Source organism: Mastigoproctus giganteus, chromosome 13, assembly GCF_048544385.1.
Source record: "Mastigoproctus giganteus isolate SK-2022 chromosome 13, ASM4854438v1, whole genome shotgun sequence".
Taxonomy (NCBI): domain Eukaryota; kingdom Metazoa; phylum Arthropoda; class Arachnida; order Uropygi; family Thelyphonidae; genus Mastigoproctus; species Mastigoproctus giganteus.
This window is the reverse complement of record NC_143587.1, coordinates 157,311,759-157,326,186: the sequence shown is the minus strand read 5'-3', so window position 1 is coordinate 157,326,186 and position 14,428 is coordinate 157,311,759. Positions and strand designations below refer to the sequence as shown.

The following is a 14,428-nucleotide window of genomic DNA, read 5'->3' as shown; positions in this document are numbered from 1 at the left end:
TTCTTGATCAAAAAAAAAAAGATTTTTGATCTACAGATTTTTCAGATTTGTTATATATTCACCATAAAAAGTAGAAGTCAGCATGCTTACTTGGAACCAGCAACCATTAGTAGCCTAAATAAATAATGTAAGTTAATGGGAGTGCATATAATAAGAGCGTGTGGGTGTGGGCACTGGCTACCATTTCTTGTTTAATCCACCAACTTATCTCAACAAATTAAGCTTGCTATATCTTCAAAGAGGCCTCTAAGGTTGGGAGAGTACATCTCCAGAATTTAAAACAAATACACCAACCGTTTAATTATAATGGTTTAATACTAGAAACTAAAATGTACCAAACGATACTACACTGTAAAATGATATATGCAAAAGACTGATTTACAAAATAAATATACGATGAAACTTTAATATACAATAAAATATAAATAAATAAATAAAATATTTAAAATACAATAAAGATAAAAGCGATAAAACATTGACTGAAGCTTTCGGAGGCTTCCGCCTCCTTTCTCAACAACAATGATGTTAAAGCAACACATCCTTAAGTAACAGGCTCACAGCACACGTGACTGACCAGGCACATGCTCAATATTTCTTCCATACGATCCAGAACCGGAAGCGGCTCGGGAGCGTGGAAATACAAAACGCTCGTCTTTTGCCAGGACCACAGCTTCTAGTAGGGGGGTGAAATCTAACACCCCTGTCCCTATTCATACTATTGTTCTCAGACGAGCCTATCCACAAACTCTCTAGCCACTTACGGTCCCAGAACCTATGCGCCCGGTTAAAGATGACAGCATTCACCGGGGAGACCTGATGACGTTTCTCCCAATAAGTCCACCATTGCTGAGCATTATTGGGAGAAACTTCATCAGGTCTCCCCGGTGAATGCTGTCATCCTTGACCGGGCGCATAGGTTCTGGGACCGTAAGTGGCTAGAGAGTTTGTGGATAGGCTCGTCTGAGAACAATAGTATGAATAGGGACAGGGGTGTTCGATTTCACCCCCTACTAGAAGCTGTGGTCCTGGCAAAAGACGAGCGTTTTGTATTTCCATGCTCCCGAGCCGCTTCCGGTTCTGGATCGTATGGAAGAAATATTGAGCATGTGCCTGGTCAACCACGTGTGCTGTGAGCCTGTTACTTAAGGATGTGTTGCTTTAACATCATTGTTGTTGAGAAAGGAGGCGGAAGCCTCCGAAAGCTTCAGTTTTCGAAAGCTTCAATGTTTTATCGCTTTTATCTTTATTGTATTTTAAATATTTTATTTATTTATTTATATTTTATTGTATATTAAAGTTTCATCGTATATTTATTTTGTAAATCAGTCTTTTGCATATATCATTTTACAGTGTAGTATCGTTTGGTACATTTTAGTTTCTAGTATTAAACCATTATAATTAAACGGTTGGTGTATTTGTTTTAAATTCTGGATAAGCTTGCTAATTTCCAGCGGAAATACAGATGTATGCATTGCTCGCACCTCTGGCCTTTAGGCAATTATAAGAATTGCTTTTGCTATGGAAAGCAAGAATTCATGGTGACATAAAGGAAATTTGTAATACAGGTTTTAAGCATGGATACTGAAATTTTAATTTCACACCTTCATGGATTTATGTAAAACGTGCAAAAAACAATTAACTAAAGCCAGTAGCGGAGGAAAGGACAATATGATACGGTCGGACGTGAAGTTCTAGGAGCATTGTAGACAGGTTTCAAGGAAGGCCATGGTGTCCTATCGACGATTTATCGAACATTTGCTAGTAGAGATAAGGATGTCATAATCCCATTATATAAGGCTATTGTTAGACCACACTTGGAATACTGTGTTCAAGTATGGAGACCGCACCTAAAGAAAGACACTGAGCTTCTTGAAAGGGTCCAAAAACGGGTAACTCGCCTGGTGAGATCGGCAAAAGGGCGTCCATATGAGGAAAGACTTCAAATATGGGGGTTGCAGAGCTTGGAAACTAAGCACCTTAGAGGAGATTTGATTGAGGTGTTTAAGGCTCTGAGAGGCATCAGCAAAATGATTGAGGACGAAATTTTCACTGTAATAAATGATTGTAGAACTAGGGACATAAATTCAAGTTACGGGGGAAAATGTTTAGACTGGATTTCAGGAAGTTTTACTTTAGCCAGAGAGTTATAAATTACCAGAATAAGTTCCTACATGGGTGGTAGAAGCTGACAGTTTGGGAAAATTCAAAGGTCAGCCGGATAGTTACCTACAGGAGGAGAGAAACGCATAGATTATCTATTTCCTTTTCTTTTATTAATTAGTTATTTTTTAAATTTTCTACTTATTATATTTTTCTATTTTAGCTGGTGCAGTATAAGCCATAGGCTTCCTTGCACCATGTGGCCATTGCTAATACTAATATGGGGCAAATAGGTCAAACTCCATTCAAACAGACATACCATGGCTCTTTTTTTCCCGATATTTATCTGTAAAGTGCTAATAAATAAGTAGAATTAGTAGGTACAGTCAGTCCTCATATAACACGTTTACACTACACAAATTCGATCCTACACGATTTATAAATAGGGGAACGATATCGTATATAACACGAACCGAATTTGCTTATGCACGATTCGCTTTTGTGTTTACAAGAAATGGCAGTCGAACGCAGAATCACCTCAACTGAACGCAACACGATAGGAAAGAAGAAAAGATTCTGAAAATGTATTTATGTTTTTTATATCAGCAAAGGGGAAACACAATTCATCATAATAAGGTAAAAACCCACACAATTTCAGATATTGGTATTATCGCAAATGCAATTAGATCAAGTTTACTACCAGTTTATAACAGATTCCATTAGCAGGAACACAGCTGGAAATTTTTTTTATTGTTTTATGGTAGTAACCCTCAGAAATGTGCTTTAGTAAAATGTGAGCTATTCATAATGTGTCTCTGCCTTTACTGTGTTGTTTATTCAGTTGCTACACGTGCACAGCTTTGTTTATGTGTATCAAGCGTGCCTTCTCATTGTGTAATTATGCTTTATTTCCTAAAAATGAGTAAAATACTTAAAAGGTGTGAAAAGGAAGCATTCTGGTGAAGACACTAGAGATTTAGAGAGAAAAAGAAAAGCAAAATGAATAAACAGAGGCGAGCTGGGTCAAAAATTCTTAACCGGGAAAATTTGTAGTGGCCTCATACTAGCGTTTATGGCCAAAATCACACCGGCCTCCGGCCCACTGGGGTTTCCCCGGTAAGGCTTATGGTCAGTCCGCCTCTGTCGATAGAGAAAAAATATGAAATTGTGAAACGCTTTGAGCGAAATGAAAGACCATTTGATATTGCAAGTGCTATAGGCCTAAATGAGGCAACGCCGAGAATTACAAAGAATGCAGAACAACTTTCATAGCAGGAAGAACTCAAAGTGTAATTAAAATCCATTAGATTAAGACACAAAGAATTGGAAGAGATGGAACGGCTGTCATCTGTTTGGATAGAAAATCAAACAAAAAACAAGTTTGCTTACGATAGAAGCAAAAGCATTAGCAATATTTTATTACGTAATAGTCATATTTTATTACGATAACTTATTGAGTTTGGTTACAAATGTGTGTTCAATCTTGGGTGGTCGGCACCTAACCCTATTTTTCCCATAGCGCCTGTTGTTTATATTGCACGATTTTGCATTGCACAAGGGTTTTTAGGAGCACAACTATCGTGCTATACAAGGACTGACTGTAGTCCATGTTTTTATTAATCGAATTTAAAACAATGTTTCTCGATTTGTTCTGATATATTTAAAATTGCCCTTCATAACTTTCCAATTCATTACATAAATTATGATATCGAAAAGTTTGTCTACGATAATGTACGGGAAAGCATGTATGGGGGGGGAGCAAAAATTTATCAGTATGACAATGAAGAAATAAAATTTTGGAATATGTAAAATTAACTTTTTATTACTTCAGTTTTTAGATTTATACTTACTGCCTGTTTCTGAAAATGTCAGATGGCATTTTATTACCATTGATTCTTTTTGTAAATAAATGCTTTTTTTTTTTTTTTTTCTTAAAAGGTTTCTTACTGTTTTGCCTTCAACAAATTGCAGCCTGCATGCAGCGTGCATAAAAAATGCATTAATATTTTAAATGCATGGCCTATAAAAGACAGTAATTGCTAACACTCATATTTCCAAATTAATCTAGGTTTTTCCATTTGCAATTAACAATAAATGAAATGTAATTATTTTGAAAACTATATATTGTGTTTAGCTTAGTAATAGAAATCATACATTCTGCAATTCAGTAGCACCCGTAAAATTTATCCCATTGCATACAGAGAAGTTGCACTGGTAAACTGCTTTCCATGTGTTCACAGCCAGTGAGAAACTTCAGCTGCATGTTGCTGCCGGTAAATGGCTACCTGTGTTCTACATGTAAACACCCTTATGCACTCTCTTAGCTGACCACTGTGCCTAGAAATGAAATCAGCACCCCTCCCCTTGTGCACACAGATAGGCAGGACAACTTGGTGAGGATATGTGCATCAGGGCATGTGATGAATATCGACATTCCTACCAGTTGATACACCAAAATTGAGGATTATATGTAATACCACACACATTATATATTAAAAGAATGACAAAAGAGTTTATTAAAATAAATTCTGTTGTTGTTAAAACAACTTAAAATCATTTTAATTATTTTAAAATAACAAAAAAAAAAAGTTTTTTAAACTTCTTATTCTATTTATATACTAACAGAAATGTAATAAAATAAAAAATAAAAAATTGTTAATGTGACCATATATTTTTTTGGTCATTCTAGAAAAAATACAACTGTGTCAGTTATATAATTACTCAGCTAGGGTTTGAAGTACTATTAACTTTCTCATTAATTTGTTCAGAAATGGCTTATTATTTCAGCAGTCACCTCAAAATCTGATTCAAATTTGAAATTCAGAGGAAGTGAAATTTGAAAAGAATTTAAACTACATAAAAACATGCCCTGAGGAAGAAGTGCATTGCTTTTTTGTCGGTTGTTGTCTATAAAAGAAAGGTCCGGAATGGGTTATAAAGAACAAAAAGTCCCACCGCAAGACTTTCAATATTGTCATCATCAGTTGGTTTATATGTGATAAAAGAAGGTAACCGATTCATTGTAATTTCAGCTCCCAGGATGCACTACTGTACCACATGTGGGGAACTTGACATATTGGCGAAAGGTTTGTCAGTAGTTTAGCGTTTAAGACCTCGTACAAAGTGTTCTGTTAAAGCCACTCTATGGCTAAGGCTTCATATTGAAACAATTTGTAAGTGGAATTCAACCTGATTAAAGTTATTGCGGAATCTATTAATGGGTTGTGATTAAAAGATTGTGCATGCTGACTAAGTTCAGAAACAGACTGGTTGGATTTAAGACTATTATTATGATAATGTGCTCTCGTGTTTGCTATCTTTGATGATCTGTATTTAGTGATTGTGCTACCTATATAACAGGTGTTACAGTTTGTTGGCATTTAATAAGATATATTGTTTCTATATTGAATGTTGTATTTCTCTTTGTAACTGTTGAAGAAGGTTCCTAGTCTGTTGTATGAAGAAAAAACTAGTGTGTGTGTCTGTACCTGAATATGTGCTACGAAGTTGTAAAGCAAATTGACTATGGCAGTGTCTCCCAAACGTTTTTAGTCACGGAACACTTTTCTTCTCACAATATATTTACAGAACACTTATGAAACACAAGTTTAGCAGAAGCCAAAGAACTATTTGCTAATATTTGTGCAAAAAGGTTAAGTGGAACAGGACCAGGGTATGTCTGCCAGGGGCAAAGGTTGATGACGTTGTAGAGCAGATATCTTTTAAGGGCACAAAAGGTGATATTGTTGTACATGTTGGCACTAATGATATTAAGAATAGGAGACCAGCTAAATTACTTAACAAGTACAGGTCAATGTTGAGAAAGCTGTGAGCTAGGGTTGAATTTGAGAGTGTCTGCAATTCTGCCCAGACATGATAGGAGGGAGTATATGATGAGACCCTTGTTGATCAATTCGGCCCTGGAGAGATTGTGCAAGGCTCGAAGTTGTAAAGCAAATTGACTATGGCAGTGTCTCCCAAACGTTTTTAGTCACGGAACACTTTTCTTCTCACAATATATTTACAGAACACTTATGAAACACAAGTTTAGCAGAAGCCAAAGAACTATTTGCTAATATTTGTGCAAAAAGGTTAAGTGGAACAGGACCAGGGTATGTCTGCCAGGGGCAAAGGTTGATGACGTTGTAGAGCAGATATCTTTTAAGGGCACAAAAGGTGATATTGTTGTACATGTTGGCACTAATGATATTAAGAATAGGAGACCAGCTAAATTACTTAACAAGTACAGGTCAATGTTGAGAAAGCTGTGAGCTAGGGTTGAATTTGAGAGTGTCTGCAATTCTGCCCAGACATGATAGGAGGGAGTATATGATGAGACCCTTGTTGATCAATTCGGCCCTGGAGAGATTGTGCAAGGCTCAAGAGGTACAATTTTTCTCATGCTGATCTGTGCTTGTTAACAAGAGAGACTGCTTCTACAGGATGGGATACACTAAAATAGAAAGGGTTCAAGAATGTTTGCTGATGCTATCGAGGCAGAGTCAGGTGGATCGGAAAACTGCTAGTTTTTGGGGATACACGGACTAATAGATTAACAGTAGCCGATGGCAGAGGTGAAAGTGATTCTTGCACTGCTTCTATTGAAATGAGCATCAGCCTGGAAAACAAGGTGAAGGGGGATTCCAGAGACTGTTGGGAGTCATTGCAGAACAAGTAAATACATAGGCTGTGTTAGGGCAGCTAAGAATAGCAACAAATGCATGTATACTTAAAAAAATCTAAACCTCCCATCCATTCATTTTACAAAAATACTTGGTCTCAGCTTCAATCATCAATGTCCATTTCTACCTACAGTAAGCCAGCTAGGAGTTTGGTAAATAAATTTGATGAATTTGAGGTGTTGGTCAAAACTTCAAAGGCAGATATTGTTGGGATAACCGGAGACGTGGTGTCATACAGATAAAACAAATGCAAAACTGGTATTTGGGGAGCACAATTTGTACAGGAAGGATAGGAAGGGAGGAGGGGTTATGCAATTGGTTAAGAAACACAAAATCCAAGGAAGTCAAGCCAGTCAACATGGCTGGACAGTGCAGTGTCGAGTCAGTTTGGTGTTACATAAGAACTGGGAAAGCAAAATGAGGAGTGTGTTATAGGCCTAATGACTCTGATGAGTATAATAAACAACTGTTCAGAAAAATACAGTGGGCCAGTAAATCAGGGTGTCTTATAATGGGGGATTTTAATTTCCCAGATCTTGACTGGAATTTGTGGGTTGTTCACTCACACACTAGCAGGGCTTTTGTGGATTTATTGGATGATTGAGCTTCTGCAGACTGCTCAGGACCAAGATATCGACGAGGAATATTACAACTTTCTGCAGACTGCTCAGGACCAAGATATCGACCAGGAATATTACAACTTTCTGAAAGTGATAAAGCCCAAGAAACCTATAGGGAAAAATAAATCCAAAGAAGAAAAAATTAGCCAAGAAACACTTGTTATGATGAACCAAAGGTGAAAAATGAAGAGCAAGATAAACACTGACAAGGAAAAAATTGAGTATACCGAGTTATGCAAAGCCATTAGAAAGAGACTCAGAGAGGACATAAGAAGGTTTAACACAAGAAAAGTAGAACAAGCATTAAGGGAAAACAAAGGATTTAAATCAGCAGCCATGAGCAGTAATACAGAAAGACAAATGATACTGATACTGAAGAACAGAGATGGTGTACTTATAAACAGCAGAGAAGGCATAATTCAAATAGCAGAAGACTACTATAGAGAATTATACAAGAAGCGAGGGAATGATGCCAGCAGTGGGGAAGATGGATTGCAAATTAGCAACACATACAACATACCCGATATCTTTCCTGATGAGGTAGAACATGCATTGAAGACAATGAAGAATCAGAAAGCTTGGGGGAAGATGAAGTTACTGTAGAGTTGTTAAAACTGGGAGGAAGAGACATAACACAAAAACTGACAAGGCTCTTCACAAAGTGCATTAGAAAAGGTGTGATGCCTAAGCAGTGAAATAATGCAATCATAGTTTTGCTGCATAAAAAGGAGATAAATCAGAAATTGGAAATTACAGACCAATTAGCTTTCTAACATATTAGAAAGAATACTTGATGAGAATCAACCGAAAGAGCAAGCTGGCTTTAGAACAGGATTCTCAACTATGGATCACCTTCACGTAATATCACAGCTAATGGAGAAAGCAAATGAATATAAAACACTATTATGCCTGGAATTTGTGGATTATTAAACGGCATTTGACTCCATACAGCATAAGACAATGTTTCGGGCACAGGAAAGACAAGGCATAGATACCCCATATAATATGATTTTAAAGAAAATATATGAGAACGCTACCTCCTTTATTAGACTAGACAAAGACAGTAGCAAATTTAAAATTGAGAAAGGAGTTCGACAAGGAGACACAATATCTCTGAAGCTGTTTACTGCTGCCCTTGAGGAAGCTTTCAGAAGATTAGACTGGTCGCAGAAAGGAGTCAATGTGAAAGGAGAGTACCTAAACCATTTACGATTTGCAGATGACATTGTGGTCATAAGCCACAATCCCAAAGAATTAGAGGAAAATCTTAATCAGTTATGCACAGTTAGTAAGGATTTTGGACTAAGGATGAATATAGCTAAAACAAAAGTAATGATGAACAAGTATGCCACAGAAAGGGAAATAATGACTGAAGGAGCAGTAATTGAAAAGGTGGATTCATATACTTATCTGGGACAAGTTATTAGCTGTAATAATGATAAATGGCTGGAAGTCAAGAGAAGAATAAATTTTGGATGGATAGCATTCAGGAAATATAGTCACATACTGAAGAGCAATATCCCAGTTTGTCTGAAACGTAAAGTAATGAACCAATGTATACTCCCCACCATGACTTATGGAAGTGAAACTTGGGCACTCACCAAAAAAATGGAAGAGAAGCTGAGAACTACACAGCGATGAATGGAACGAATTATATTGGGAATCAGACTGTTAGATAAGAAGAGAAACACGTGGATTAGGCAACAAACTCAAGTAAAGGAAATTCTTATCAAAACTAAAGAACTAAAATGGTCTTGGGCAGGACACATAGCTCAAAGACATGATGACAGATGGACTAAGAAAATAACAGAATGGTACCCAAGAGGAGCTAGAAGAAAACCTGGAAGACAAAGGCGGAGATGGATAGATGAAATTCACGAGTTTGTGGGTAGTAAATGGATGGCCAGTGCTCATAACAGAAGGAACTAGAAAGTTGCTGGAGAGGCCTTCATCCTGCAGTGGAATGAAAATGGCTGATGATGATGTTTTCTACAGCAGCATGTTCGGGAGACAACTAGAGGGAGTAATACTCTCGATCTGATTATCAGTATTCTTAATGCATGAAGCATGTGCTTCATGCATTAAGAATCTGCAGATAAAGGAACCACTAGGTAGAAGTGATCATAGCGTGCTGAAGTGGGATTTACTCAAAGAGGTAACTATCATCAGGGGTAAAGGGAAGGGTTTTTGCTTTCATAAAGGTGACTACGATGGCCTGAGATAGTATTTAAATTCTATACGGTGGGACCAACTGACGATGTTAACAACAGCAAATTCAAAACGGGAAGCATTCAAAGATTTTTTTTGTTATTTGGTTTTTAGGAGCATTAGCAACTAAGGCCATATTGCTCCAGGGATATGCGGTGGTCATTCCCTGACCTTTCCGCATCCTCCGTATTTGGTTGTCACGGACTCGAACCCCGGTCTAATCAAGAAGCGTGTGCTATGAACTGCTGCTCCTGCACACGTGGCTATGGAGCCATTGCATTCAAAGAATTAATCTTGGAAGCTACTAGGCTTTTCATTCCAACTAAGAAATATTGTTCAAGATTTAGACCTAAATGGATGTCACATGAACTAATTAGACGTGGTAGAGAAGAACAATGCATGGGATACATATAAATTAACAGGTGACACGGAAGCTTATGATAGATATAAGCTAGTCTGTAATCAAGTCACAAAGGAAGTTAGACTAGCGAAGGAAGATTATGAGAAATCTTTGGCAGAGGATGCAAAGAAAAACAGCAAAGAGTTCTTTACTTATGTAAACTCTAGAAGGAAAGGGATGAATCAGATTGGTCCACTTGATATCGATGGTTCAACTGTTGATGATTCTGCTCAGGTAGCTAACAAACTAAATGAATATTTTGCATCTACATTCGCACATGAGGAGTTATTCAGGGAGGGGAACGCCAGAGGTGTATTAAACTCTGACAGTAAGCTAGATAATCTTGTAATAACTGAGAAAAGTAAAGTGGAGGAGAAATTATTGAAGATAAACATAAGAAAAACACCTGGAGTGGATGGAATCTATCCAGTTATATTGAAGGAGGCAGCAAAGGAAGTAAGCAAACCGTTACCATAATTATGAGAGCTTCATTGGACTCAGGAGACGTACTCGTGGACTGGAGATGTGCAAATGTGACCCCATTCCACAAAGGAGGATCAAAGGGAGACACAGGTAATTACAGACTTGTTAGGTTTAACTTCTATTCCAGGAAAATTAATGGAGACACTGTCTAAAGACGTTTTGCAGGATCATGTAGACAAGATTTCAGTTATAGCTCAGACACAGCATGGGTTTGTTAACGAGAACTCTTGTCTGACAAATCTGATTGGATACTATGATGTGGTCACAGGAACTGGATGCAAAGAATAATTCTGATATCATATATTTAGCTCTTAGAAAGGCTTTTGATACTGTTGCACATGGCACACTGCTGCACAAATTGGAGCAGTGTGGCATTGGAGGCAAGTTGCTGCTATGGATAAAGGGGTGGCTGAGTGGTAGAAGACCGAGTGGTAATCAATGGACACTGCTCTTTGTGGACTAATGTTATTAGTGGAGTCCCCCAGGGTTCAGTGTATATCTTAGAAAGGCTTTTGATAATGTTGCACATGGCACACTGCTGCACAAATTGGAGCAGTGTGGCATTGGAGGCAAGTTGCTGCTATGGATAAAGGGGTGGTTGTGTGGTAGAAGACCAAGTGGTAATCAATGGACACTGCTCTTCGTGGACTAATGTTATTAGTGGAGTCCCCCAGGGTTCAGTGTTGTGTCCATTATTTTCTGTATTTATTAATGATGTTGATGATGGTATATCAGGCTAAATGTCCAAGTTTGCAGATGATACGAAGGTCAGCAGGGTTGTTAATGGCACTAATGACAGTACGCTGCTGCAACAGGATCTAGAAAAGTTGAGTATATGGGCTGAGAGGTGGCAACTGAAGTTTAACATTGACAAATGTAAAGTACTGCATATGGGAAGCAGTAACCATAGAGTAACGTATCAACTGCATGGTACTACACTGACAGAGGTAGAGAGTGAAAAGGACCTGGGGGTAATTGTGCAGTCAGATATGAAGTTTTCTGAGGGTGCAAATGGTTTGCAAGAGTAGCTCATGGTGTCTTGTCAATGATATACAGGAATTTTTCTAGCAGGGATAAGGAGGTGATTATTCCCTTGTATAAGGCAATGGTCAGGCCACACCTTGAGTACTCTTTACAGGTCTGGAGGCCTCATTTCAAGAAGGATGTAGAGCTGCTGGAACGAGTATACAGAGAAGGGCAACAAAATTAGTGAACGGAACAAAGGGTTGCTCTTACAATGAAAGGCTTAAGTTTTGCAAATTACAGTGTCTGGAGACTAGGCACCGGCGAGGATCAGAATGCAGTGTATAGGGCCTTGAATGCTGATTGGATTCTTCCTCTTGCTCAGAATAATCACCCGAGAGTGAATAAATTCACATTGAGGAAAGACAGTTGTAGAATAGATGTGTGGAAGTTTGCCTTTAGCCAGCAGGTGGTTGATTGTTGGAACAAATTTCCATCGTCGTTGTAGAAGTTGATAGCTTAAATAAATTCAAGGCAGAACTAGACAAACATTTGGAGCGAGTCGGATGGGTGAAACGAGAAAGTCATGTTTTTTTTCTGGCTGATGCTATATAAGTTTGCTTTCTTGCATCATGTGCCTTTTCTAATGCTAATATTTTATTACATACGATGCACTATGCATCAGGAGCATCTTTATCTCCAACATATGTAAAGCCAAAATTCAAATAAATGTCATCATAATTTCGTTTTCGTCTTTTATTAGTTGGTTCCATCTTATTAGTTGTTTTCGTCTTTTATTAGTTCGGATTTTTTGGGGAACAAAAGGCTGTGATTGTTCATCCTCACTTTGAAGTGTGACAATATTGTGTTTGTTTTATCCACTAGAGCTGCAATACTAGAAATACTTGCTTTTCGTTTTAAAGTTCCTTTTTTCGACCACAAATCCATAGTCATTTATTTTAATAATAATATTTGAATATACTGATTATCAAATAATACTAAAATTATCAAAAAAAAATTTATACAAGGAAGTAAATTTAGTTATGGTATCGGTTCACTTCTCCCGCTCCTTCAACCCATGTACTCCAGGCTAAATCGCATATGAATGGCATATTAGACCACTACATTGCTACTTTTTTGTAGATGGCATTACCTCTACGTATACTTTTCTATATAAAGCCTGCCAAAATAAAGTATTCTGCGGTCTATTTGATTTTTAGTCTATACCAGTATGTTAATAATAACCAAAAAATAAAAATAAATAAATAAATAACGTTATAATGATACAAAAGTGATGTATGCTACAAATATGCAAAATTTATTTATTTTTTTTTTTTTTAAATTATTAATTACAAATCTTTGCGGAACACTTGTTCACATCTCGCAGAACACAATTTGGGAAACGCTGGACTATGGCTGGGAGGGTGACTTTGGTATTCTGTATAGCTATTGTCTGTTCTATTAATGTGAGGATTATTAATTCTATTTTTTTAATTTTTTTACTTTAGTTATAGTATCCTGTATTAGTTGTTTTGGCTTCTTGTGAATGACTATATTTTATGGCATTGTAAATCTGGTTGTATAAGACTCATTTTTTTTGTATTATAAGGATGGTGAGAATAAGTCTTTTTTCCTATATATTCATCTTTCAAGGCTGAATTCAGATTTATATATGGTTAGGTTTAAGAAGTTAATGCCATGGTTTTCCTCTAATTCTATGGTATATTTCAGTATGTTATGCATGGAATTGAACTTGTGTAATAAACTTGTGTTACAGAAGTTCAAACACTAAACTACCAACAAACCTTTTGCCAATATGGCACCTAACACATGTCAAGTTCCCCACATGTGACACAATAGTGCATCCTGGGATGCTGAAATCTTTATAAATCTGTTACCTTCTTTCATCGCGCAAACCAACTAATGATAACAATATCGAAAGTCTTGCGTTGGGACTCTTGGTTCTTCATAACCCATTCCAGATCTTTCTTTTATAGATGACAACCTAGGAAAAAGTGGTGCACTTCTCCTTCCTCAGGGCATATTTTTTATATAGTTTATAATTATTTTCACATTTCACTTCTTATGAATTTCAAATTCCAGGTGAGTGCTAAAATAATAAGCCACGCTGAACAAATTAATAACATCTAATTGTGCTTATTTTCATTTCAAATTCTGCATTGCAATTCCTTACTTTAACAGAGTCCATATCTTCAGGGACCCAGCTGGTATTTTCTATTAGATCTGCCAGTTTACAGTTTCACCTGAAGTGTTAAAATAAATGACACATGCTGTCCAAAATAAAATATAAATGACAAAAATTGAAGTTTCATTAAGTGCCATATTTTCAAAGTGTTATGATTTTATTTAGATTATTATTATTTTTTTTTTTTCAGATCACCAAATCTGTAAAAAAGAAATTAACATTTATAAAAAGAAAAAAAATTAAATGAGAAAGCACTTAAATTTAAAAACAGCATAACATAATGAATTTAATACTTACAATCAACAGGTTTTACATTAGCCAAATAACATTCAGATGCTTGGAATGGCAATGTCATGAAATCACTCCTTTAGGATAGAAATCAGAATTACTTTTATTTTAGACCTGAAGCTATGAATTTTAAATAAATGAAAATTACACAGTAAATATTTTTTTCAGCAAACAATTTTTTAAATTTTTGCAAGGATACTTTTTTTTTTTTTTCGCTTTTCTATAATTTATTTACTGGTGCATACCTTAATATTATTATTATTAGCTATGACAAATGATTCAAGGAAGCAAGCCTATACATCATCAGCAAAAAAAAAAAAAAAAAAATCATGACATCTGTCCATCCACTTGAATAATTTGCCTAATCCTTCCATAATTTATTCAAACTACCCACTTCCACAATACCAGATAAGAAATTTATTTGAACAATCAATTTCTCTCTGACTGAAAACAATTTTTCTGCATGTTTATTTTTTTC

General features: G+C 36.5%; 1 protein-coding gene across 1 annotated transcript in view; it reads right to left on the bottom strand.

Annotated features, from left to right (window-relative positions):
- The window catches only part of LOC150076547 (uncharacterized), a 247,321-nt gene that overhangs the window by 33,043 nt on the left and 199,850 nt on the right, over positions 1–14,428 (bottom strand). The window contains exon 8 of the mRNA XM_090387087.1: positions 13,960–14,027. Within this exon, the coding sequence (XP_090243213.1) occupies positions 13,960–14,027 (68 nt within the window). The remainder of the gene's footprint in view (positions 1–13,959; positions 14,028–14,428) is intronic.